This window comes from Rhineura floridana, chromosome 1, assembly GCF_030035675.1.
Source record: "Rhineura floridana isolate rRhiFlo1 chromosome 1, rRhiFlo1.hap2, whole genome shotgun sequence".
Taxonomy (NCBI): domain Eukaryota; kingdom Metazoa; phylum Chordata; class Lepidosauria; order Squamata; family Rhineuridae; genus Rhineura; species Rhineura floridana.
Window position 1 is genome coordinate 320,967,826 of NC_084480.1, and position 27,155 is coordinate 320,994,980.

The following is a 27,155-nucleotide window of genomic DNA, read 5'->3' on the forward strand; positions in this document are numbered from 1 at the left end:
TCAGCTCTGCTTCAGCAGGAGCTTCCAGCTGGATTCCACGGCCCAACAGAGAACCCCTCTCTCCACAACAACAAAAAATATCAACAGGAACACAAATAATGAAAATCAGGCCAAGTACAGCGGACATACCATCTTGCAAACAAACCATTAGTTTTCTTTAAATTATTTTAATTCTACATTCCTAGTTAAATAAATTACCCACAGTGAATACTGCAAGGAGGTTCGTGGTCTGCCAGTCATCAGGTCCTGGCACAGAGAAGCATGCTACAATCTTTAGGCGTCTAGCGCAGAACTAGACAGGTAAGGCTCAGCTACCAAGTAGAAGTCGGACAGAGTCCCACGGTGAGGACAGGGCAACCTATGAGAAGGGGGTGGTGAAGAAGGAAGAATGAAAATGAAAGCAGGAAAGCAAAAATGCTGGCGGTGGCGAGCCCAGCTGGGGGGTGTGCCCAAGGAAAGCCCCCTCTCACACACGTGGTTCCCAACCGAAGGCAGCAAATGTGAGCACGTTGCTCTTGTCAAGTTCTGGCAACATCTGCTCAGCTTCCACCTCCAAAGCGCCTGTGTAGACCGAACAGCTCAGGGTGGCCACAGCTGCTCTCTCCACTGCAGGCATTCGGCAGGGCCGTGAGGAAGAGGTCTGTGGCCAATTCCATCTAGCACTTCGCTTTCAGGGGTTGCCATAAGGAGATTATGCCTACACAGCAGCTCTTCAAGAGACAAGAACAATCCACTCCACCCCATCAGCCACTACTGTTACAACACATACATCCCACAAGCCTGACAATAGAATCAGTCCTGCCTCTCACCCTAACAGGGACCACAAGGGCTGATGCACCTTCTTTATTTACATAAGATAAAGGGAAAGGAAGTCAACCTATGAACCACACCCAGTGGATGACTTGTAAGCTAGCCCTTCACACGATAGTGGCTACACGGAGATGATTAGCCACAACATCTGCTGAGGAAGAATGCAGTGGCAGCAGGCTTGTTATTAGAAGCCAGAGGCGAAACATGTTAAAGCCACATATACATCTGAAATATCTGGATGTGCAGACCTACACCCAAGATACCCCAAATCTGGAAAGGACACAACAGGTACAACTTGCAGGTCACAACTTGTTGCGATGTGTTCACAGTTCAACTCAACTGCACATCGCGTACAGTTACCAAATAACACATTCCTCCAGTCCTCAGCTCCAGCCACCAGCAGCCAACAATGTCTCCTGCTAGCCATATAAAGCTAGCCAAATCCTGCTTCTGGAGCCAAAGAGCAGTTGGCTTGCAAGATTCAGCCACATTCTTTGTGCTTTGCCCCATCTCCAAGAGGGAGCCTATTTTAGCTCGCTCCGAAGAAGTGGGAGGCCTCCGAAGAAGTGGGAAGGCTTGAGTAGGTGCCAGAGCAACAGGCTCATTTTTGTTTTAAAAAAAGCAGCAGCTGACATACAGATGACCCAGCAGAAAAGCTCCACATATGCTGGAGTATTATGGGATGACTGCCCAACCCTTCAGCTTAAGAGTGCATGCTAAAAATACTGACAGATGTTCTTCAGTAGGTTCCAAAGGGAGAGTGAGGAACTGCTCCTTGTCGTGTTTCGAAGCCCAAGGAAACACCCAGTCTGGCATGCCAAGCAAGCCCCCCTTTCCACTTTGCATTGGTGTTTCCTTCAAGCATTCCAGTTCCTTGGGAAAGATGTTCTGCCTATGAAACAAGGGGTGTCATCTTTTCTTCCCTTTTCCTCCCATCCCCAAGATTATTTCAGTCTTCTTATGAGGTGTCTGAAGTCCTGCTAAGCATGCCTTATCCCTATGGCAGTAGCTCTTCCAACATTCTGAGAGTATCAGAACTGTTAAGAGGTACTCCTGAAGATGCTCTTTGCACCCAACAGGGCGCCCAACTTCAAGGTTTGGGGACCTCTGAAAACAGCTCTCCTTACAGGCATCAAGAACACTCGACTCCATTGCTAACCTGTAAGGAACTGTTGCCTTTCCAAGGTTAGAGCTTTCCTACGGCCGTCCCACGATTGGGTGCAGGACAAAGCCGATCTACCGGCACCTTTCCTTTTTCTGAAGTTATCCACTATATCACCTTTACTGATAAAGTTAAATGCTGAAGCCAGTCCCTGGAACCATGACAAGTAGATTTCTAACCTCTGCATTAGTATATACGAGGGCTCCTTTGACAAGGAATTTGAGTGTGTGTGTGCAGTTATTTCTGGAGCACAGTATGCAAGTGGGACAGTGAAGGACCATCTCATGTCCAAACCTGCTCCAGTTTAAGGATTAAGTGATATACTAATACTGGCTATTATTTAGAGGCAGCAGCCTTGGAATCAACCTCACCGTGTGCCATCCTCATCAGGAGAAGCTGCAAGCATCTTCAATGCACGTTCTGTGCTTGAGCCAGGGATGTTGGCAACAGTGTCATCTTGGTTCCAAATACTTGAGAAGATGCTCCGTGCTGCTCTGCATTCCCAAAGACGAGGAAGATGGCTTCATGTGCACACAGGCTTTTGGGCAAGAGGCATCCTGACTGCCCTTCACAGACCATTTTAAAGGCTGATCTTGCAGGCCGCCAGTTCTCAAAAGTGCCCATTACAAGACATCAGATGGAAGGGCTTTAGCATGCAACCTACTCTGTGGAGATCTCGAGAGCTAGTTCTTGGTTCAGAATCACTGCAATTAAACATCTTGGGGCAAGAGGGGCATATTTCTGGCTTTGACAACCCTGGCCCAGGAAAAAATAAATCCTGCCTTGTCTATTATTCATCATCATCACAACTAAAAAAAAATGGTATGCATGGCTGACAAGTTCTTCTCCTGAAGCTCACAGCTGTTTATCTTACTACTACACAAGGTGGGATATTCCATGTGTCCCACCCACACTGCTTAGAGCAGCAGTTCAACTCAAATTTCCAAGGCCAAGCACTGAATCTGAGAGGACTGATACCATAGAGGACAAGTCCTTTGCAAAACCATTGACATGCCATCTGCTGGAAGATCCCAGCTCTTTGCCAACCCACAATTCTAGTTAACACTGGGCACACTTTGCTTTTTCTAAACACATACAAAGACATTCTCCTGCTTGGGGCCTCCAAAGCATGCGGCTGGCTAAAATGAACATAGCCCAGTTATTCATGTATGACAGCCCACCAGAAGCTTTTGCTGTCCTGCCAGGGACATCAGTGTTCTGACACCTGGTGTGGCACAATACACACAAGTGGGCTGGCCTGTGCATGGCTTATTGGGTCAAACAACAGACCTGCCTGCTCCCAGGGTCATCACAGACTAACTCCTCACATTCCTAAAAATGTGTTTTGACCACTACCGTTATGACCAGGAGGCTGAAGGGAGAAAGGGGGACATGAAAGGTAGGGGCAGAAACTGTTGTGTTACCCCTTTAATAGCGAAGAGTCCCAAAGAGGACAGCACCTGCAACAAATTCTCACGTTTCAAAAACACATACCTGATCCAATTCGTCCATATAAAGTGTAAATTGCCACCAAATGTAACTTCCTTAAAAAAAATGGTATGGGGATGAGTCAAAAGGAGAGGGAAGAAAATCATACTGAATGCGCAACATAACATGAGTTCCTCATAATACAGTCTTCATCCATCACCAATTCCCCCCACTGCAGCTTAAAATATGTTTAAGAACATCAAGCAAAATATCCCTGTAGATCTCGTTGAAATTTGGTGAATGGCCACACTATCCTCATCCATATATATATATTTATATATATATATATTACATACATAAAATCAATTTTAAAATTGCATAATTACTAGAAGAGCCTGTTAACTCATTTGCACAAGAAGAAGAAAAAGATTTTCAAAGTATTGGGAAAGTTCCCAAAACGGACAGAATAAATCACCCTGCATTCCGAGAAGTCTACACTGATTTGGGTCAGTTCTATGTAGGTTCTAGTCTGTCAGATCTCAAGCCTGCTCGTTGGGGCATGGTGGTGGGGGAATTGAACAGGGCAACGTGGGAACAATGGAAAGCGACATCTGGATTCTCTCTGTGTGAAGTGCAATTGAAACCACGTTGAGGATTTGATTTCCTGCTAGAAAGGAAGAACCAGCAACTTTTTATGATCTATTTATCATCATTAGCCTTCCTGGCTTCATTTCAAATGCTTCTTCACCTGCTCAGCCACAGTGAAATGCTGGGAGAGGGAATAATTTGGACTGCTGAAACACAAATGGAAGATTGTGGTGCCTGCTACTCACCCATGCCATAAAAGCGCCCAGTACACCATCATCTCCCCTCTCTGCAGAATTTGTTGGAATGTGGCATTTCAGCCCAGCTAGAAGCAGCTCGACAAAATCCCCTTGTTTGAGGTCCGTGAAGATGACATGTCTATTTGAGAATCTCCCATTTGTTTTATTCCACAAAAATGACAAAACCCACCACTTCCAGATTCTACACAATGCTTGTTACTAACAAGACAGAATGTCTCTCACCAGAGCAGAAGGACCCAATGAAGGACCTTACCACCACCATCCCAACCACCTTGACACTTCATTGTGGAGATCACACACAATCAGGACACAGATGCAGCCTTTTCACAATGTATTGACTGGTGGTTGCCTGACACTGTCAAGCCTCCTCAGCACCCTGCATCAAGCTGACTCCCCAGTCGCCTGTTCCTGGCAGAGATGGAGACAAGGAAAGCAGCGACCGCTCAAAGCTGTTGTATGCCACACATGCAAAACGTTCTCTTTAAAATAATCAAATAACTGTGGAATCATAAAGGGGCCGAGGCAGCCATTCGAGGTAACTCTGGTTCAGTGGTGCGCTCTCGCTCTCTCCCCCCCCCCTCTCATTTTCTCTCAGTCGCTCCTGGAAAAGCCAAGCTCTCTTTATGCTTACTTCTGTATCTGGAATATAAAGAGGCGCAGGTTGATGTTCTTCGCTGCCAGCAATTTGTTACATTCCACAGAGTCTATGATGGGGAGCGGCACATAGTCTGTTTCATTGTTCTCGTTGGTAAAGACAAAGTGATAGATCACAGGGTTAATTTTCACATCGTCATAAGGTCCTTTGAGCAGCAGAAAGGAGCACTCCATGGGGGAGTTGATCTTGCTCTTGAGAATGAGCTGGAAGGAGAGAGTCCGCTTGCATGACAAGTTGGGGTTGCGCTCCGAGTCATTAACTCGAGCCTTCAATACCCAGGTCTGGTTCAGCACTGTGAACCGCGGAGTTTCATAGTAGAGGCGTGTGATGAAGTCATCTGTTCGGTAGGGACGGAACTGAACCTCTGCAAGAAAGTGAGAAGAAGGGGATTGGGAGGTGGAAGAAAGGAAACACAGAGTTAAACCAGAGAAGTTGGCAGCAGGAAAAAACAAAGCTCAAGTTACCTGTAGCTACTGTGAGGAACCTTCTTTGCCAGGACGTAAGGAGACAACAAAGGTGAGAGTAGCCATTCAGAGCTAGTTAGGGGCAGAAGCAACTTGGCTTCTTGGAGGGAGGGGGAGTAGGGAAGAGGAGAAAACGAGATAAAATATCAATGCATTTTAACACTTAAGAACCACTACATAGTTCATCATTGTTTCAGTTTGTGAGGGGAGAGAGAAGCAGCAGTGAAGCTCAAATGCGGTCCATGCAACCACTGGTACTGCAAAGCTACCTATCTGGAGAGTCACTTGGCCTTGGCCATGGAGGAGGAGCCCTGCAGGAGCACGAAGAGTAACCAATCCAAAAAGTCACCACTCAGGGATGGGATATGTCTGGAAGCAAGAAGATTTCTGCTCCAAATTCGTTTGTCCAAAGGATGTGGAAGGTGCCGCTGCTGAAGCATCTTCGCTCTTCTCGCCTCACCTGCGGTTCTCTGCATGATATTGCCATGCACAAAAGGGTACGCTGCACGAGCAGCATTTCCTCAGTAGGCCACCAAGAGTAGCTTGTAGTGCACAACCACATCACAGCTCTAAAATCCAGACTTTAGATACAAGGCCAGCCCTCGAGGACAGCAAGTGGGAGGCCTCTTCAAGTACCCACTTGAGAATTCTTGGGACAGTGACAGGCAGTAAAACAAGCGCATGCTCAATTCAGAATTGCAGGGAAACGGCTGCTGGCTCTAGATTCGTTACAACTGCCCATAGTAACATATGGGTGCATAAAAACCAAGCCAGACAATTCAGTTCATGTAACATAGCACCTTTATTTTATTGGCATAAACAATACAGATCGGTAGATGAGCAAGGCACAGTTATGTATCACCACAATGCAAACCAAGGAACAGGGGACTGAGTGGGATGAAGAAACAACCTTCAGGTTTTCATAGTGCAGAAAATCCTGGGGTTAGATACATAAAGACAGAGAACAATACACTGAATCATTCGAGGCTCTATCCAATTTTTAGACCCAAATGGTTTAGCACAGTCCAGTGTCAGTCTGTTAAAACCCTTCTCCAGTAGAGTCCATAGTGCAACGAAGTATTTTGTTTTATTCAAGCATATCAAGATTGTTGGCTCAGTGTTTTAAAAGTCTTTGGTGTACAAAACCATGGAATCTCACAGCACAAACTCAGGGACAGGGAACCTCTGTATACATTTTTGCATTCTTCGGTGTTTCCAGGGGACCATTAGGAGGGAACAGCAGCAACACCTGGACAAAGGAGGCGACGGAGTTATTCAAGCCACAAATCAGCCCGACTCAGCGCTTTGATCTCTCCGTGTCAAGCAGCAACTGCCTCTCTGGATAGAGGCCATCTCTTTTCTAAAGTAGAGGAAGATCTCCACCCCTCTTCTCTCATAGGCAGAGGCTGCACAGTGTCCAAGAACACTGGATAGGTGAACGCTACCCTCAGTACCCAACTTTCAGCCTATGCCGGTTGAACCCCACGCCACCCTCCCCTTCCAGCATTGCCATGAGGGCACTGCCTAGCTCCTCAGTAGAGCTGTTTTCTTATTGTATGCAGATCTGACACCATCAGGGTGTCCAACAGAACTGTTTGCCACCCCACCTCCAGCTGCTTTGCAGGATGACCGCTGCTAACGATGAACTTCTCAGCAGGGAGGCAGCTGGCCACCTCGCTCCACAACCCAAGTTCACCAGAACTCTTATTTCGCTTTTCAAGTGCTAAGCACCTTTTCTAACTCAGCCAAGACAAGAACAGTCACCATTTCAGGTTGCAGCACTTGCAGGGGCAACAAGGAGAATTCACTACTTCTCAAGGCGGAGACAACAGGTTAAATTCAAGCAGGTCCTCTCTGTAGGAAAGGTGAACATTTACAGCAAGAAAAAGGATGTTTCAGTATCTATTTTGCCACCCATCTTCCAAGAACCCCCCACCCCAGTCATTAAACAGGGATTTCCCCACACATTCTGCTGAACATGTTGTCAAGCCTACTTCAGGATTCATGCCAATGGAGTCAAAGGCTTACCTGGAAAAACAATTTATCTCTGCCCGGATAAAATGGCTGTTTGTTACCTCCCTAACCCTGAATATTTACCTTTGCAGTCCCCACACTGAAGGAAAAACCACTTTGTTGCTTTGTACACTAGGCCACGAAAACCAGGAAAGCACTTCAAACTGGAAAATGGACTGTTTCAACCTCTTTGGGAAAGGGGTGGGTGGAAAACTTCCAAAGCTTTCATAACACATACGGCAACCACATGAACAATGAACTCTCTGAACAGCCATCAATACCTAAGCTGGAAGGTGCAATACTACTTTATTTCACAAAGAACAGATTTTACACAGAGCTGAACAACCCAAGGACATAGCTATTAATACACCAGATTCCCAACCAAACTGGAGGGCTGACAAAGGGCACTCAATATTCAACACATCCCCTTGCCCTCCCCCTCCACGAAGTGGCAGAACCAACAATAGTTTTAAGCCTAGGCCTGAGGCCTTGATCGTCAGCCCAATGAATGCAACTACAACACCTTACCTGCAGCTAGGAAAGGTCCTTCTTCCATACGACATCAATGCTGCTCAGTGGACTAATCAGCAACAGAAGAACGCCAAAGAACTGGTCAGTTCTGCTCGTGCAGATAGCCTCTGAACACCTAGCCCAAGTGCCAGAAGCTGTGCACAGACCATGCAACTTGCATCCCCCCCGCCACTTTTCTTCCCAGCCCCTCAGCATCGTAACATTTTAGATGCACACACGCACACCGCATGCAAGCTCTCTCTCTCTCTCTCTCTCTCTCTCTCTCTCTCTCACACACACACACACACACACACACACACACACACACACACAGGTTCACCCTTAAACCTGAGCTCTCAAGCAGACAAGGAGGATTCCTGGGGCAGACATTTTGTGCAGTAGCCCTGTCTGCTCTGCAAAGTCTCACTCTTCTGGTCAAGAGAAACAGGTGCTGCACATTTATTTAATAAAAAGAAATTAACAGATGTTGCAAAAGAGAAACAAATTTATCAATGGACAGCTGGCAATAACGTGTCAAGGCAAAGATAAGGAATAAGCAAGCCAATAATCACAGCAGCTGTTTTTGTCTATAGCCTGATCAAAATCCACTAATTACCTGTATAGCCAATCTTCTCAAAGCTGAGTAGGCCAAAGATGCTGTTGTACAGCTGCATCTCCTTTTTATGAGTTTGGTCCATTTCATCCAGAATCTCCATCAGTTCGTTCCCGGTCTTGGTTGGGTGTGTGCACTCCGCCTCGTGTACAGTCAGCTCATGGAAAGGACCTTGCCATGGGCACCCAATCCGCTTGTACTTGCACCGAGTGACTCTTTAGTTTAAAAAGAGGGCAAAACCTCAAATGAGCAGCAGCTTAAGCAGGATGTCACGGCCATAGTACAATGGAGGATGTACAATGATGCTTAGAGCAACAAGTAAGTAAATAAATAAATAAAAATGATGCATGAACAGCAGAGCCCTGGGATTCTGATCCCCAATATGTACAATGTGCAAACTGCCAGATCCTTTCTCTTCTCAAGGAGTGCTGCGGCGGCCACAGCTTCCCAGCAGAGATGTCAATAACAGGTTTCAGAATAGAAAAGCTGTGCCCTCACCAGGAAGGTGCTTGTCAATTTTACACAAGTAAAATGTTGCATCACAAGAATAAACTTTGACATTCTAAGTTGTCTCCTCGATTGCCACTCCCCTTGCCCCCCCTCACCATTCCCTCCCTGCAGTTCTCTATGGAAATGTAAGGTGCACTGCACACAACATTTAGAACATTTCTGCAAATGGTGATTTGTACAATACGTATTGAGCATAGGACCCAACTCCGCGGATGACTAGATGGAACTCCCCACTCTCCTGTCAGCACCAGTCCAAGAACTGTCTATGCCAGCCCATTATAACAAGTCGCCTTGGCTTCACCTGTAACACTTTGGCACATGGCATGCAAGGCTGTTTACCTGTCCTGGCATTCTTCTTTCTGGTGTCTCTCCAGAAGAGAGCGAGGAAACTGCCGCACGCAGAAGCCACACTCTGATGGCAGCTCGCTCACCGCTTTTTCTACGGCAAGGTTTCGGCAGCAGAGGCTCTTGCTGATTTCACAGCGACAGTTGGGGCAGGTAGCCTGTTCCTCTTTCAGCCGGGCATCTGCCAGCAAGTGGATGAAACACCCAGCACACATTAAGTGGCCATTTGTACACTGTGAGAAAAGGAAAATTAGAACCTCAGAGGATTTCTAGAATTACAAAAGATTCACTCCATTCCTGCTTGAGTTCTACATAGCTCATTTTATTTTTATTTCTATCCTGCTCTTCCTTACAAAGGCCAGAGCTGCCTACATCAGGTTTCCCATCCAGGTTCCTGCCAGGTCTTAGACTTTTAAAAATACATTTAATCAAGAAGCCCCTTTATTGCATCCCTGAACAAAATTACAAAAAGGCGGAGGGGAGAGGGAAATAACTTGGGATATGTCCCTCCTTGCTACATGAACAATCATGGCCCAGCACCCTTGCTTCAGACTTAGCAAGAACTCGAGAAGCATTCTTGTCAAACTCTGAAGAACAAGGTTTTGTTTTCAGCCCATCTCACCACTAGGGGGCCTGAAGGTGATTTTGCAAGTTGCACACGAGGCAAGAAAGATTGCGCAACACTGTCCCAAAATAGGTATGCTTTCAAACTGACTGAGCAAGTTCAAACTAGGAAAGTCTGCTATCTTCAGGCCATCGGTCACAACAGGTACTATTAATTCAAAGTCACTGAACAGAGAGCTGGAAAGTCCTGCAGAGCCACCCAGTCAAATGCAGAAGGTCCCACAGTTAAAGGCATCCCTTTTAGGTGTGCCTCTTTTCTTCACCTTCTGTAATTACTTGTCAACTTAGATTCCCCATCCCCTTCAGTCACTCAGATATAGACCTTGCTCAAAGAAGAAAAGTGATCTGCAGAGACAACACTTCAGCTGCAATCCAAAGACACATTTTCCTAGGAGTAAGCTCCAATGAACACAGTGGAACTTACTACTCAGTAAACATGCACAGGGTTGTGCTACAGGAGAATCACCGGCAGGAGGCTGAGATGATTCCAGAAGAGGCTGTAACTCCAACTACCACTTACTACAGAAATATTCAGCAGTTACCAATCTGAGCCTAATGCGTTTGAGCATACAAAGTAAAAACCCACTCATTAGAAGTTGAGAACAGATTTGCAGACCACTGTCATGATTCTAGGGGTACAATTCAGGGGTAATAATGTTGCCCCCCCAAAAAAGCTCCATGGGATAGCTTGGACTGACTTTAATGACAGGATGCAGCCATTTTTAACTCTTTATGTAAAGGCACTTTGGGTAAGTCAAGGGCAGACACATACAAGTTTTTTACTAGATCAAGACTGAAGATAAAGACCAAGGCAGCAGGTAAGGCAAGAAACACATCCCCAAGTTTGCATGTATCAGATTCTAGAGGATTTTTTTAGCCATCTTAATTTTATGCTATTTTTGCATTATAATATTAATGCACATACATTACTATGTTTACTTTTCCTCCCTAATGCAAACACGGGTGAAGAACAGCGACCAGAAAGTCAAAAGAGCCTCACTGAACCGCCTCTTCATGTGGTGTTTGAGAAACAAAGGCAGGACTGTGGCCTTAGAAGCACAATGGTGCACTGCACAGACCTGTGTCACCCTTCATCTTCTCAACTCCTCATGAGGAGGAGCCAGCAGGTGGCTTGGGAGCCTAGAGCCTGGTTTTTCTTGTGTATTACCCTTCAGAACACCACATGGTGCTTCACAGCCCTAATTATAGAGAAAAACAGAGCAATTACACTTTAGTATCAACATGGGAAGTAGATTCTGCCAATAGGAGCACCTATAAGCTAAGAGTCACTAGGATGGTACAGTCCAAATGTTGAACCGACCTATGAATCTCAGCTATAAAGGGGGGGGGAGGAGAGAAGAAGTGAAGCCACATACTGCCATTTCACTCTCTCCTTTACCAGTTTGTCTTATAGGTTAAATGCAAGGATAAGTGCCCAGTGTGGCCATACATGCATGCCAGACTGAAGGGACCAAATGTATTTGGACTGTGGCAGCTGTTTGTGAAGGGAAAGGGACGCAGGGTCTTCATGGGACAGCCTAACCACCTTCAAGCCAACAGCTTGCTTCCATCTTGGATCTCTTTAGCCTGCTTCCTTTCCTCGTTGTTGTTATGTGCCTCCAAGTCGATTACGACTTATGGTGACCCTGTGAATCAGCGACCTCCAATAGCATCTGTCATGAACCACCCTGTTCAGATCTTGTAAGTTCAGGTCTGTGGCTTTCAAGCTGTTTTTAAATGGTTTCTATTCTACTAACTGATGTTTGTTTTGATCTGATTTAAGCAAAGCATATTTAAATAAAACAAAATAAACAAGCACACATTGTGTGAAAGCCCTATGACAGGTGTGAATATATCTGTGCCCACTACTTGCTCTATTCAGAACCTGGTGATGCTAAAGCCAGCTTCACAGTGACAAAGTAGCCAGCCACCACTATGAAGGCATAGCTAACATTTTATTTACTCAAGCATTTCTATGCCATCCCACGATATAAAGTTCTCTGGATGGCTTACAATAAATAAAAAAATGATTTAAATACAAAGTAAGACGCAGAATAATAAAATTAAAAAACGTGTTGTTGTTATGTGCCTTCAAGTCGATTATGATTTATGCCGACCCTCTGAATGAGCAACCTCCAAGAGCATCTGTCATCAACCACCCTGTTCAGAACTTGTAAGTTCAGGTCTGTGGCTTCCTTTATGGAATCAATCCATCTCTTGTTTGGCCTTCCTCTTTTTCTACTCCCATCTGTTTTTCCCAGCATTATTGCCTTTTCTAGGGAATCCTGTTTTCTCATTATGTGTCCAAAGTATGATAACCTCAGTTTCATCATTTTAGCTTCTAGTGACAGTTCTGCTTTAATTTGTTCTAACACCCAGTTATTTGTCTTTTTCGCAGTCCATGGTATGCACAAAGCTCTCCTCCAACACCACATTTCAAATGAGTTGATTTTTCTCTTATACGCTTTTTTCACTGTCCAACCTCACATTCATACACAGAGATCGGGAATACCATGGTCTGAATCATCCTGACTTTAGAGTTCAGTGATAGAGTGATTCCTTCCCTCAGAGATTCATTAAGGACCGCTGGCACCTGTGCAGCAGAGATACCGAAGGTGTCACATTATTTAAGTATAGAATAAAGCAAGCATTCCTGAACTCTGCATTTTCCTCTGCCCTATCCCTCCTTTGCGAGACATTTTTTTAGTCCAACATTCTTCAACCTTGGATTCCCAGATGTTAGACTACAACTCCCCTCATTCCTGACTGTTGATAAACTTGCTGGGGATAATGGGAGTTGTAATCCAACAACATCTGGGGACCCAAGGTGGAACACCACTGCTTTAGGCTACACTACTTCTGCAAGGATCATTTAGTGAGTATCTTTCACTGGTCTGGTTTTGCAGTGGTAGGCTTAAGAAGCACAGGGTTAATTTGCCCAAGACTTTTCTCCAAGAAAAGGTTAAAAAAAATAGCTTGGCCCATGCAAAACTTGCAAACTCTTCCTGCCCAAGGTCACTTCAAACTCTGAATTATTCTGCTTCTACAGTAACAATCCATTAACCACACAGAACAGCATAGATGGGTGAATTTCAGCTAATATACTGGTGGCAGAAAAGACAGACATCTTCGTTGTCACCACCATAAAGGGCATCTCAGATGGGCTCTATGGATTCAACAAACAGTCCACCTTCCTAATGTTCTATAGGGCCCCCAACCCCCAAACAGTTGCACAAGTCAAGGAACCATTTTCCTAAGCAGGTAGCACCACAGCAATAACAGCCCGAAACTGTCGTTCCAGACCAACAGCTCTGGAGGCTGAAGCAAAATCATAGAATTGTAGAGTTGGGAGGGGCCTATAAGGCCATAACAGTCCAACTCTCTGCTCAATGCAAGAGTCCAAATTAAAGCATACCCGACAAGTGGCTGTCCAGCTGCCTCTTGAATGACTCGAGTGTTGGAGAGCCCACCATCTCCCTAGGTCATTGGTTCCATTGTTGTACCACCCTAACAGTTAAGAAGTTTTTCCTGATGTTCACTTGAAATCTGGCTTCCTGCAGCTTGAGCCCATTATTCCATGTCCTGCACTCTGGGACGATTGAGAAGAGATCCTGGCCCTCCCCTGTGTGGCAACCTTTCAAGTACTTGAAGAGTGCTATCTTATCTCCCCTCAGTCTTCTCTTCTCCAAGCTAAACATGCCTAGTTCTTTCAGTCTCTCCTCATAGGGCTTTGTTTCCAGTCCCCTGATCATCCTCGTTGCCCTCCTCTGAACCTGTTCCAGTTTGTCTGTATCCTTCTTAAAGTGCGGCACCCAGGACTGGATGCAGTCCTCAAGATGAGGCCTAACCAGTGCCGAATAGAGGGGAACTAATACTTCAAGCGATTTGGAAACTTTACTTCTGTTAATGCAGCCTAAAGTAACATTTTCCTTTTTTGCAGCCACATCACACTGTTGGCTCATGTTCAGCTTGCGATCAACAACAATCCCAAGATCTTTCTCACATGTAGTATTGCTGAGCCAAGTATCCCCCATATTATAACTGCATTTCATTTCTTTTTCCTAGGTGTAGAACTTTGCACTTATTCCTGCTCAATTTCATTTTGCTGTTTTCAGCCCAATGCTCCAGCCTATCAAGATCCCTTTGAATTTTGTTTCTGTCTTCCAGGGTATTAGCTACTCCTCCCAATTTTGTGCCTTCTGCAAATTTAATAAGAATTCCCTGCACCTCCTCATCCAAGTCATTAATAAAAATGTTGAACAGCACTGGGCCCAGGACGGAGCCCTGTGGTACCCCACTCGTTACCTCCCCCCAGTTTGAGAAGGAACCATTGATAAGCACTCTTTGAGTACGATTCTGTAGCCAACTGTGGATCCACCTGATATTGGAAATGCCTACAAAGAAGTAACATTTACAGTTTAAATAATGAAACCAGTGTAGGAGGGCTGCTTATTTAAAGAGCCACTTTCCACTCAATTGAAAAACTATGAATTATCCTGTGACTGACCCAGCCAGGAATCCATTAGCAAGAGACACACTAAGGCAACAAGTTAAAATTCTCCTTGGTTCCAAATGTACTCATCTCCACATCCCCTGCCTTAAACAGGAACATTGGTGTAGAGAAGAGTTCATGAGCGACTTGCAACTGAAGCCTTTTTGCTAAGTTTCTAAACCTCAGATAGCAGACTCTCTCTGGGTTGTTCACAAAACAGTGATTAGCTAAGCTATGACCTTTCAGATGTTGTTGGTCTAACAGTCCTAACAGTATGCTCAATAGTCAGGGATGATGGGAAATGGTAGTAGACCAACATCTGGAGGGCCACAGGTTTGCCACCCCAGGTCCAAACCATAAAAGAACATTGTAAAATCTAAAATTAAAACATTCACAGAATAAAACCAAAGTAGAACCAACAATAGTGCAAAATTCTTTAAAAAACCACCATCTCATTTGTCAGGGGCACCCAAAGAAGGTTAAATAAAGGTTAATACCTGCACTATAAATTGGGCCCAGAAACAGGCAACCAGTGCAGATAACAGAGCACTGGCATAGTACCAGCTAGTCCCAATCATGCTTCCCTATTTTGGATTCACTGGAGAGTTTTTAAAGGCAGCCCCACACATAACGTATTGCAGGAAGGAATCCAAACCAGGAGGATAACTGTAGCAAGGTCGTTTCTGTCTGTGCCTCCAGCAACAGTACTGAATCCAAGAGGACTCCCAGACGGAAAGACTGATTCTTTAGGGCAGGGGAAGCCACTGTGGTGCCCTCCAGATGCTGTTGGATAACAGTAGGGCCAATGGCCTGTGATGATAGCCTAACAATGTCCAGGGCATCATATTGGCTACCTTTACTTCAGGGTGACTGCAGCCCACTCCAAACTAGGCTGGGAAACAAATCACCCACTAACAGCACTTCCATTTCATCTGGATGGAGTGTCAGTTTAACGGCCCTCAACCAGTCCACTACCATTAAGTTAGCAGGGCAGGCATGATGTAATCCCAGGCTGTGGTCTGAAGGCCCATGAGGCCAGCACCCTGCTGAAGCTAAGCAGGGTCAGGTCTGGTCAGTGCCTGGATGACAGACTGCCTGGGAACCATAGGGAAGCTGCCTTGGGTTTCATGAAAAAAAGAAAGGCAGGGTATAAATGTAATAAATAAATAAAATAATAAATAATCTGCATAAGGATTCTCAAAGACTCATCTAGGCAATTATCAGGTACAAGGCATTATGTTTCTGGGGCAGTAGCAACTAGCATGCTTGGAATAGTCCTGAAAGACTGAAGAAGATCAAATATATTTCAGAGTCACATGACATCTCAACAGGATGATGGCATCACTAACAGCGCTAGGCAGTACCTGACATCACAGTACTACTGGGGAAAAGCAGGGACACACAGGTTCAATTAAGTCCTACTCAGAGTAGACCCATGGAAATGAATGACCCCAAGTTAGTCATGTCTAGAAACCCCACATAGGCCACCACAGCGTATTCAGGGTTGCAGCGTGGGGAAAATGGAAGTGGTCTGCCTTCAAGTCGATCCCAACTTATGGCGACCCTATGAATAGGGATTTCATGGTAAGCAGCATTCAGAGGGGGTTTCCCATTGCTTCCCTCTGAGGCTGAGAGGCAGTGACTGACACACTGCGCTTTGTGGCTGTGTGGCGATTCGAACTCTAGTCTCTCAGGTCATAGTCCTGCACCTTAACCACTACACCACACTGGCTCTCTAACATGCAGGATGAAAAATGGAAATGGACTGCCTTCAAGTTGATCCCAACTTATGGCAACCCCATGAATAGGGTTTTCATGGTAAGCAGTATTCAGAGGGGGTTTACCATTGCCTCCCTCTGAGACTAAGAGGCAGTGACTGACCCAGTATGCTTCGTGGCTGTGTGGGGATTCGAACTCTGGTCTCCCAGGTCATAGTACTAGGATAGGACAGCAACCATGACCATGGGGAAGGAGGAGGGGAGAGGAGGGGGGAGGAAGGAGGGGGAGAGGGGAGCTGAAGGAATGGGAGGGGAAAGGAGGGGATTGGAGGGGGAACGGGTAGGGAAGGGACAAAAGGGAGGTGATGGGAGGGAGGAGGAGGGAAGGGCAGGTTTGATCATTTGCATACTTATTGAGTTCAATGGGATTTACTCCCATGCAATCATGCTTGAAAATGAAATGGACTGCCTTCAAGTTGATTCAGACTTATGGCAACCCTATGAATAGGGTTTTCATGGTAAGCGGTCTTCAGAGGGGGTTTACCATTGTCTTCCTCTGAGGCTGAGAGGCAGTGACTGGCCCAAGGTCACCCAGTGTGCTTCATTGCTGTGTGGGGATTTGAACCCTGGTCTCCCAGGTCGCAGTCCACCTTAACCAACTCACCACACTGGCATGTCCTAAGTGTTATATAAATTGTATGTATTAAACACTTATTTATGACACCTAAACTTTTTGGGAGGACAACATTCACAGCATTCAAGACTACTACCTGCTGTTGTATCCTGTTTACACTCTGAAGGCATACCCCTTCCTGTTCCCAAGATGCTTCTTTTGAACCAAGTTGCACAATTTCTAAGGAAAAAACCTATCCAGAAAGCCCCTCTTCTACTACCACTTCCTCAGCTCTGCTCGTACCATACTGGTCTTCAGCTGGTGGGTCAGGAGCCCACCGCTGGGTTACAACTTTTCCTAAGGTAAGAGCACACCACAGCAGCACTATCAAATATATGTCAGACAAGCAATTCAAAAGGACATCCCTAACTGCATGGCTGAACTAAAGAAAGTCAAAGACTACCACTCTAGGGCAATTTTATCTATACTGTGAAGTTGATAGACTCCAAGGTTTCAGACAGGAGTCTTCCCCAGCCATAGATGTTAGGGACTGAGGCCGGGACTTTTTGTGTTCACCCTGCCACTGAGCTATGACCCTTTCCATGGGGGGTCGGACTTGATGGCCTTATAGGCCCCTTCCAACTCTACTATTCTATGATTCTATAATTCCCAGTCCCCCCAAATCAAGCTGCAAGAATGTATGTTCCTGCACTTGGAGCAGCCACAGTTAACTTTGAACTGGTTTTTCCGAGAAGTCAAAAGGCCTGCTTTCTTTGGTAACCATTAACAAAAGTAGAGCATACTGACAAAAAATGCCTCCATCAGTACCAGCCATTGTCCTCCTCTGGCTGCTCAAGTTTCTATCCCCTCAGTGCACAAGAGAAGAGCAGCTTTTACTTGCTTCTTCAATTATAGTGAAAATGTTAACAGCAGAAACAACCGTCTACAGACCTATGAAAAAGAGTTCTGAGGCTCAAATTGCAGTACGATAAAAAGCAGAGGCAATTATTTTAATTAAAGTATTTATATACTGCATTTACAGAATAACTCAACATTGTAAGCATAAAATAATGCAATCAGAACCACCAGTATCAGAAGCCTGCAACCTTTATGGAATTTTTTATTATTTGACTCCTGTCCTTCAGGATACCTTTTAAGATAGCTTACAAGCGGCACCTAAACGCATAAATAAAGCCACAAAAAAAATCAAAATATAAAAAAAGCAGGACTTTCCCACTTAGTAGCTGGTGATAGATGAGAGGAAGGGCAACTAAACTAGAGAGCTGCATGGTGGTACCTTGGCCTCCCTCCCCTAGAATCCTTCCCAGAGGGCAGCTGGTGGTAGATAGAAGGGAGGGGGGGCACAGAGGGAAGCTCTGAGATCGTCTATGCCTGCCTCCCTAATCTCTTAAGAAACGAAGTTCCAGAACTTTGGTGCCACAATCATAAACTTTAAGGTTCATCTTCTAGTCATTATCATCCAGACCTGCCAGAGATGGGATGGCAAGCAGTGCTTGCTGACTAGATCTCACATAGGAAGTTGGGAGAGACAGTTCTTGAAGGTCCCAGGCTTTCAAGGTCATGACCGGCACCTTAAATTGGCTCCAGAAGCAAACTGACAACCAGCATAACTGATGCAGAGCAGGCTGAATATGTGCACACCTCCTAGCATCTGATAAGGAGACAAGCAGTTGCACTGTGTATCAGCTGAAGCATTTTGAATGACTGCCACCTAACATGGAGTCAGTCTCATAAGATTCCAACAGCCATTAGACTCCAGGCACAGAAAAGTGTATTAACAAAAAAAAAATGCTTCCATTATCGTCAGTGACTAAGTTTGTCTGTGTACTTCTCACAGAGCTGCCATCAACAACACCATTTCTCTTCACTGGGATTTTGAGCCTGTTTTCAAATTGGTAAAATTAACTGTAATCTTGCTCTTCCAAAAATCCCTGTCTCCGTTTTCAGCAAGGAATTACGGAGATGACACATCTGACATCTTTCTGCTACAGTCAGGCAAAGAACACTATGAGGACATTATTAGTGCACAACCACCAAAGTGTATCATCACCAAGGCAATGAATGACCTTTGCATTTAGGGACTTAACTAAGGCAAGTCACATGTTCCATGCTTCTGGTTCATACTTGGCCTCTGTTACTTTGAGTCCCTGTTCTGCACCAATTAAGAGCAAATGTTATGAGGGAGGGCAAGGGAGAGAATGGGTGGCTTTCAACCAGCAGAACAGCCAATATCAGAGGAACAACTGGACAAAAGTCCATTTGATTGTTGGCTTATTTCTTTGCCCAGATCGCCTGAAGAGTTCTCTGTACCCCAAAATGTTCCAGGAATTCACTTGAGCACAAAACTGGGAGAAAAGAAAGCAAGCCTCCCCTCATGCCACGGCTGCGGAGCGCTCAAGACAGCAGCTTTGCAAAATGGCTTTTTGGCATGAGTGGAGGATGTCGAAGCTTTGGTGGACTACCTCATGATGCTACAGAGCTCCTTGTTGCCAAAACTTGAGACAAAAAGGATAATCTGGTAGTGGTACCTGAATTTATGTAAGGGTCTCGGAAGCCCAGAGCATTATCTTGAGCAAGACACATCTGCCAGCTAACATTACACACCAGGCTTCCTCCTCAGCCAGAGGTTCTGGGACTTCTTGATTATCCCAGAGTGCAGGACACGGAATAATGGGCTCAAGTTGCAGGAAGCCAGATTTCTACTGGACATCAGGAAAAACTTCCTAACTGTTAATACGACAATGGCACCAATGACCTTGAGAGGTAATGGGCTCTCCGACACTGGAGACCTTCAAGAGGCAGCTGGACAGCCATCTGTCGGGAATGCTTTGATTTGGATTCCTGCATTGAGCAGGTGGTTGGACTCAATGGTCTTATAGGCCCAACTCTACGATTCTATGACTTTAAAGATGTCTGTGCAGCTTCTCTGCACTCTTTTGGATTACAAGTCGAACACTACCTCCACCACCCCATAACTTTTAAGTGTCAAAGCTCAAATTTGTTAAGATGATCGTAGTACCTAGCAACTAAGTCTGCAAGTTTTATGCATTTGTTTGGTGGGATGAACTACTGGAAGTCTTAGGCTGTATGTTCTCATTTGGGCACCTACTACAAGAGTGGGAGAGGCCCTGGGCTACTCTGTCACTGGATGTAGTTTGAAAAGAAGAAGGGGGGGGAGAAAAGGAAGAAATAGGCTACAGTTTTACATGGGAACACTGTCACTAGATCTAATTCTGTTGAGAAAAACAGTAATTTCTCTCATAAGTATTTGAGAGTGAGAACCAATAAGTAAGACTCAATCAACCCACAAGCTAGATGAGGCTCTTGGAGCCTTTCCCCACGTCCCCACCCCATCCTTGTCCCTTTAATGGGTCTCTACTACCTCTCTTTTACAACTGCCAGGGTTCCTCCCTATTCACCATGTACAAGGATAGCATAGAGGATTTCCTATAGGTAGTCACAGAAGTACAAAGTATCTTGAGGAAACACACAGATGAGACCGCAGGGCTTGATGCAACAACAATAGATGCACTGAAGAGTCCCACCCAATACGCTGAACATTACTACAGAATAGACAGGATACAACACGAGATAGTGCTGGAAGATGAGACCCCAGGTGAGAAGGCACTCACCAAGCTACTGGGGAAGAACGAAGGACAAGTATGAGTAGCGCTGTGACTAATGACGCAGCTGGGTCAAAGCCGAAAGGAAGCCCAGAGGCTGATGTGCACAGATGCAAAAGGAGAGTCCAGAGTTGTACGACGCACACAATAGGAACATGGAATGTGAGAAGCATAAACCAGGGAAAGTTAGAAATTGTCAAGCAAGAAATGGAACGCATCAACATTACAATACTTGGCGTGAGCGAACTAAAATGGATGGGAATTGGATATTTCCAATCAGGCAACTACAAAATATTTTATGCAGGAAATGAGAAATTAAGAAGAAATGGGGTTGCTTTAATAGTGAGAAGTGATGTAGCAAGAGCAATTAGGAGCTACAACACAAGATCTGAGCGAGTTATATCAATGAGATTAAACGGGAAACCTATTAACATAACCATCATCCATGTCTACGCTCCGATGGCAAAAGCAGAAGAAGAGGAATTGGAGAGATTTTACGCAGAAGTACAGGAAGAAATTGATCACACACCAAAACAAGATGTGCTGATAATCATGGGGTACTGGAATGCAAAAGTAGGGAACAGAGAAGAACTAGGAATTGTGGGGAAATGGGGCCTAGGAGCCAAAAATGAAGCAGGAGAAAGACTTATTTAATTCTGTGAAGCCAATGATTTGTTTCTTGCGAACGCATTTTTTGAACAACTGAAAAGACAACTGTACACATGGACATCACCAAATGGGCAATATAGGAATCAAACTGATTATATAATTGGTAGCAGAAGATGGAGAAGTTCCATACTTTCTGCAAAAACAAGACCAGGAGCAGACTGCTGTACAGATCATGAACTGGTCATATCGAAAATCAGAGTAAAGCTAAAGAAGAACAACAAAGCAATCATAATGCCAAAATACAATTTAAATAACATCCCAGAAGCATATAAAGATCAAATAAGGAACAGGTTTGAGGCTTTAAACTTAGTTGACAGAGAACCAGAAGAACTATGGAATGAAGTCAGAGATGTTATCAGAGAAGAATGCAAAAAGACAATACCTCTAGTTAAAAAGAGAGAAAGGCCCCAATGGATGACTGAAGAAACTCTTAAACGGTTAAAGAGAGAAAGAAAGCAAAAGCAAAAGGCAATGGAAACACAGCCAGAACCCTAAATGCAACAATACAGCGACTAGTACGTAGGGACATAAGAACATAAGAAGAGCCTGCTGGATCAGGCCAGTGGCCCATCTAGTCCAGCATCCTGTTCTCACAGTGGCCAACCAGGTGCCGAAGCCCGCAAGCAGGACCCGAGTGCAAGAACACTCTCCCCTCCTGATGCTTCCGGCAACTGGACAAAGAGAACTATTACAATAGTTACTGTATAGAAATAGAAGAGGACAACAAAAAGGGTAGAACAAGAGCACTGTTCCAAAAGATTAGAGAAATGAAAAGGAAATTTAAACCAAGAGTAGGGATGTTGAATAATCCACAGGGAAACACATTGACTGACCGAGATGAAATAGAAGGAAGATGGAAGCAATACACTAAAAGAGATGCCCAGATGGCAGATTCATTCACAGAGGAACCATATGATGAAGAACCAGAAATTTTAGAATGTGAGGTGAAAGCTGCTCTTAAAACTCTTGGAAGAAACAAATCACCAGGAATAGACAGCATACTAATAGAGTTGCTACAAGCTACGGAGACTGAATCAGTCCAAATTTTGACAAAAAAAATTGTCAAGAAATATGGAAAACTAAACAATGGCCCACAGACTGGAAGCGTTCAATATATATCTCACTCCCAAAGAAAAGGGATCCCAGAGAATGCAGTAATTACCAAACTATTGCCTTAATATCCCATGCAAGTAAAGTAACGCTCCAGATTCTACAACAAAGGCTCTTACCATATATGGAGCGAGAAATGCCAGAAGTCCAAGCTGGATTTAGAAAGGGAAGAGGCACCAGAGATCATATTACAAGCATACGTTGGATAATGGAACAGAGCAAAGAATTTCAGAAGAAAATCACCCTGTGCTTTATAGACTACAGCAAAGCCTTTGACTGTGTAGATCATGAAAAACTATGGAATGCTTTAAAAGAAATGGGAGTGCCACAGCATCTGATTGTCCTGATGCGCAACCTATACTCTGGACAAGAGGCTACTGTAAGGACAGAATATGGAGAAACCAATTGGTTTCCAATCGGAAAGGGTGTGAGACAGGGGTGTATTTTATTTAATCTGTACGCAGAACACATCATACGGAAAGCAGGATTGGACCAAGATGAAGGAGGTGTGAAAATTGGAGGGAGAAATATCAATTTAAGATATGCAGACGATACCATACTACTAGCAGAAACCAGTAATGAGTTGAAACGAATGCTGATGAAAGTTAAAGAGGAAAGCACAAAAAACATCAAAAAGACTAAAGGAACGACAACAGAAGATTTATGCAGCTTTACAGTTGACAATGAGGACACTGAACTTGTCAAGGATTATCAATATCTTAGCACAGTCCTTAACCAAAATGGAGACAATAGTCAAGAAATCAGAAGAAGGCTAGGACTGGGGAGGGCAGCTGTGAGAGAACTAGAAAAGGTCCACAAATGTAAAGATGTATCACTGAACACTAAAGTCAGGATCATTCGGACCATGGTATTGCCGACCTCTATGTATGGATGTGAAAGTTGGACAGTGAAAAAAGCTGGTAAGAGAAAAATCAACTCATTTGAAATGTGGTGTTGGAGGAGAGCTTTGCGCATACCATGGACTGCGAAAAAGACAAATAATTGGGTGTTAGAAGAAATTAAGCCAGAACTGTCACAAGAAGCTAAAATGATGAAACTGAGGTTATCATACTTTGGACACATCATGAGAAGATGTGATTCACTAGAAAAGACAATAATGTTGGGGAAAACAGACGGGAGTAGAAAAAGAGGAAGGCCAAACAAGAGATGGATTGATTCCATAAAGGAAGCCACAGACCTGAACATACAAGATCTGAGCAAGGTGGTTCATGACAGATGCTCTTGGAGGTCACTGATTCATAGGGTCGCCATAAGTCATAATCGACTTGGAGGCACATAACAACGACAACAGACAGGATACGGCTCTGAGCCTGAATTTAGGACAATGGGGCAGACAACCTGCAGTTTCTGAAGATGAGGGGAATGTCAGGCAGTGGCTCACTCCTGGTTTGCTATTTACATCCCAACCTCCTCCAAGAATCTCAGGGAAAATAAAATATTAACAGGGGGGGGGAGAGAGGAAGCTCACAACAGCATACCACATCCTGGAGCCTGCCTCTCTTGAGTCAAAACTCTGAGCACAGACTGAAAGATTGACAGTAAAAAAAACAACCGTCAGCAACAAGGCCTGATGGCTGGGTCAAGTGAAAGCAGGGTTGATCCTGCCCCCATGCAGGGTAAACAGATCTCAGACAAAGCAAGCCAGAAGGATGGTCCGGTACAAAGGACCATAAAACTGTTTCCATTTTAGGGATTTCTTCAGCTTTGGTTACAGGACTACAGCATAATGGGAAGGAAGCAGTACATCCATTTGATGAACACCCACTCTGTGCAAGAGGGTGGCAAGAACAATGCAACTACTGGCACATACACCACAATCACCTCCCATACTCCATATTTACCAACTCAATTGGTGTCTATCCCCTCTAGATCCATATTTACCACTATCATCTGGGTTATTCCACCACAAAATGGGGACAGAAAGGAGCTGAGCCACATCACTGTTTCACCACAGTCAAACAATGATAAGCGGCTTAACATTTTCACTTACAGAAAAACCCACCCGCATTAAGGGCTGATATTGAGAAAGAGTTGTTTGAACAACACTTTTTTGTTAAAGTGTAGCTTTCTACCCGCCTTTTCAAGCATTTCCTAACACTTTTGACTTATATTTTTGACAGCTCAGACCTGAACCCAAAGACGATACGTTGGAAACTCGCTAACAAGGCGCCATTTCACACGTTGCGCAGGGCCACCCTGCCGGACACGCGCCCGCCCTTGCACCCACGCAGCCCACTCCCTTACACGTAGTTAAAGAAAACTCGGCGGGGCTCGAGGGGGGGTTAACCCCGAATCAGACGTGCCATGGATTGCACCTCTAGAGGGGCTACCGGAGGCACGAACGTAACGTGCGAAGAGGCCCCGACAGGCCCCGTGTCGTACCGGGGATGGCCCCTTCTGCGGGGGGGAAGAGGAAGCTCCCGTTCAGCGTGGGAGGGCGGCTAACGACGACCCCGTTTCGAGGCGAGGGGGAAGGGGAAGGGAAGGGGGCGATGCCCCGGCTGCGCACCTGGTAGACGGAGGCCTTGGGCAGGTCGAGGCACACAGTGCAGCAGAGCACCGAGTACAGCCGCTCCTCCAGCTTGACGCCGCCGCCTCCCTCAGCCCCGCCGGGCAGCTTGAGTCGCTTCTTGGGCGGCGCGTCGGAGTCCCGGTCGCCGCCGGGTTCGGGCTGCCCCTGCCGGGCGCCGCCGCCGCCGCCCCCCGCTCCCGCCCCCCCGCCCCCGAGCGGCGGCCCCGGCTCCTCCGCGCCCCCCGGGCCAGGCCCCGCCGCCTCCCCCAGCGCCAGCGGCCCCCCGGCGCCCGCGGCCACGAGGGCGGCAGCCGCCATCCCGCCGCCGCCGGCCTCCCGCTCGTCTGGCCCCGACATGCTCTGGCTGGGCTCGGCTTCAGCCTGTTGTCCCCAGGCCCGGCCAGGCCACCTCAGACGCCGCCATCTTGGATTGGCCTCTCCGCTCCTTCCCTGTCTCGGCAGGCCCAGGCAGCCTGCCGGCCGCACTCACGCCCAGCCCCGCCCCGCAGGCCGGCTTGCCCAATCAGCGCCTCGGACAGGCGGGGACGTCAGAACCCTCGCCTGTCAATGGCCCAACGAGCAGGGTTGCGTAGATAAGGGCGAGGACAAGCATCCTCCTCCTCCTATCCCGTTCTCTCTCCTTAGACGGACAGGCGCCGGGCTGCTCTCAGCAATCACCCCCAAATCCCACCAATCACCGCCTGCAGAGGGCGGGTCTCCTCGCAGAGGAGGCGGAGCCGCTTGGGACAACACAAAAGACGAATCGTGGGGGACCTCCCAGGTGAAGGTGCCGCCTCTTCGCCGGCAGCGGGTGGGGCAAGAGTGGCGATGACGTAAGCGACAGGCTGCTAACCTGTAGCCTTCTAGGTGTTCTTTTACTATTATTTGCTTTTTTAAATTTATTTTATTATTTTTATTTATTAAATTGATATCCCGCCCTTCCTCCCAGTAGGCGCCCAGAGCGGCAAACAAAAATACTATAAAACATAATGAAAACAGACTTTAAAGCTAAAATAATGAAACTGAGGTTAGCATCTGTCGTGAACCAACCCCCGTGTTCAGATCTTGTAAGCAGGTCTGTGGCTTCCTTCATGGAGTCAATCCATCTCTTGTTTGGCCTTCCTCTTTTTCTACTCCCTTCTGTTTTCCCCAGCATTATTGTCTTTTCTAGTGAATCACGTCTTCTCATGATGTGTCCAAAGTAGGATAACCTCAGTTTCATTATTTTAGCTTCTAGTGACAGTTCTGATATTTGTCTTTTTCATGGTCCGTGGTATGCACAAAGCTCTCCTCCAGCACCACATTTCAAATGAGTTTATTTTTCTCTTACCCGCTTTTTTCACTGTCCAACTTTCACATCCATACATAGAGATTGGGAATACCATGGTCTGAATGATCCTGACTTTAGTGTTCAGTGATACATCTTTGCATTTGAGGACCTTTTCTAGTTCTCTCATAGCTGCTCTCCCCAGTCCTAGCCTTCTTCTGATTTCTTGACTGTTGTCTCCATTTGGGTAAATGACTGTGCTGAGGTATTGATAATCCTTGACAAGTTCAGTGTCCTCATTGTCAACTGTAAAGTTACATAAATCTTCTGTTATCATTACTTTAGTCTTCTTGACGTTCAGCTGTAGTCCTGCTTTTGTGCTTTCCTCTTTAACTTTCATCAGCACGATTGTACCGCTCAGTAATTTCATCCTTTGGAGCTGCTCATATTTATAGAAACGTGTGGGTATTTTGTGTTTTAATATATGTTTTAAAGTTTTGACAAGTAGGCAGAGGACTCTTGCGTTCAAGGCTTTGCTTTTGGGCTTCCCAGAGGCTGGCCACTGTGAGAACAAGATGCTGGTCTAGATGGGCCCTTGGCCTGAGCCAGTAGCCAGGTTCTTACATTGTTCCTGTAAACCACTTTAAGATTTTTCTATTTATTGTAAGTGTTGACCTGTCACAGGGCCTTCTCAGTGGCAGTTCCCTGTTTCGTGGACTCTGTTCCTTCCTCCTCCTTCAGGTGCATTTGTTCATAATTGTCTTTAAGGAGAAATTTAAAAACATTCCTGTTTATCCAGGCATTTGGTAGCCTAAAGCAGCCTTTCCCAACCAGTGTGCCTCCAGACGTTGTTGGACCACAACTCCCATCTTTCCTCACCATTGGCAATGCTGGCTGAGGCTGATGGGAGTTGTGGTCCAACAACATCTGGAGGCACACTGGTTGGGAAAGGCTGGCCTAAAGATACTGATCCTGGCAACACTGAACTCACTAGTAGAGAGAATGTGATTGTTTTAACTGTTTAGAGTTTTTAAACTATTTTTAGAATGTTTCTGTTACTGATATGTTTGCTGCTCTGTGCTCCTTTGGGAGGAAGTGTGGGATATACATTGAAATAATAAGTTTAAAAA

General features: G+C 45.6%; 1 protein-coding gene across 1 annotated transcript; it reads right to left on the reverse strand.

Moving 5' to 3' along the window:
• Positions 1 to 151: 151 nt before the first annotated feature.
• ZFTRAF1 (zinc finger TRAF-type containing 1) lies at positions 152 to 25,345 on the reverse strand. The gene is made up of 4 exons (XM_061607139.1): positions 24,756 to 25,345; positions 9,350 to 9,588; positions 8,504 to 8,715; positions 152 to 5,264 (listed from the first exon to the last, which is right to left on the reverse strand). The coding sequence occupies exons 1-4, from the start codon at positions 25,113 to 25,115 to the stop codon at positions 4,873 to 4,875; spliced, it is 1,203 nt and encodes a 400-aa protein (XP_061463123.1). The 5' UTR covers positions 25,116 to 25,345; the 3' UTR covers positions 152 to 4,872.
• Positions 25,346 to 27,155: the final 1,810 nt, after the last annotated feature.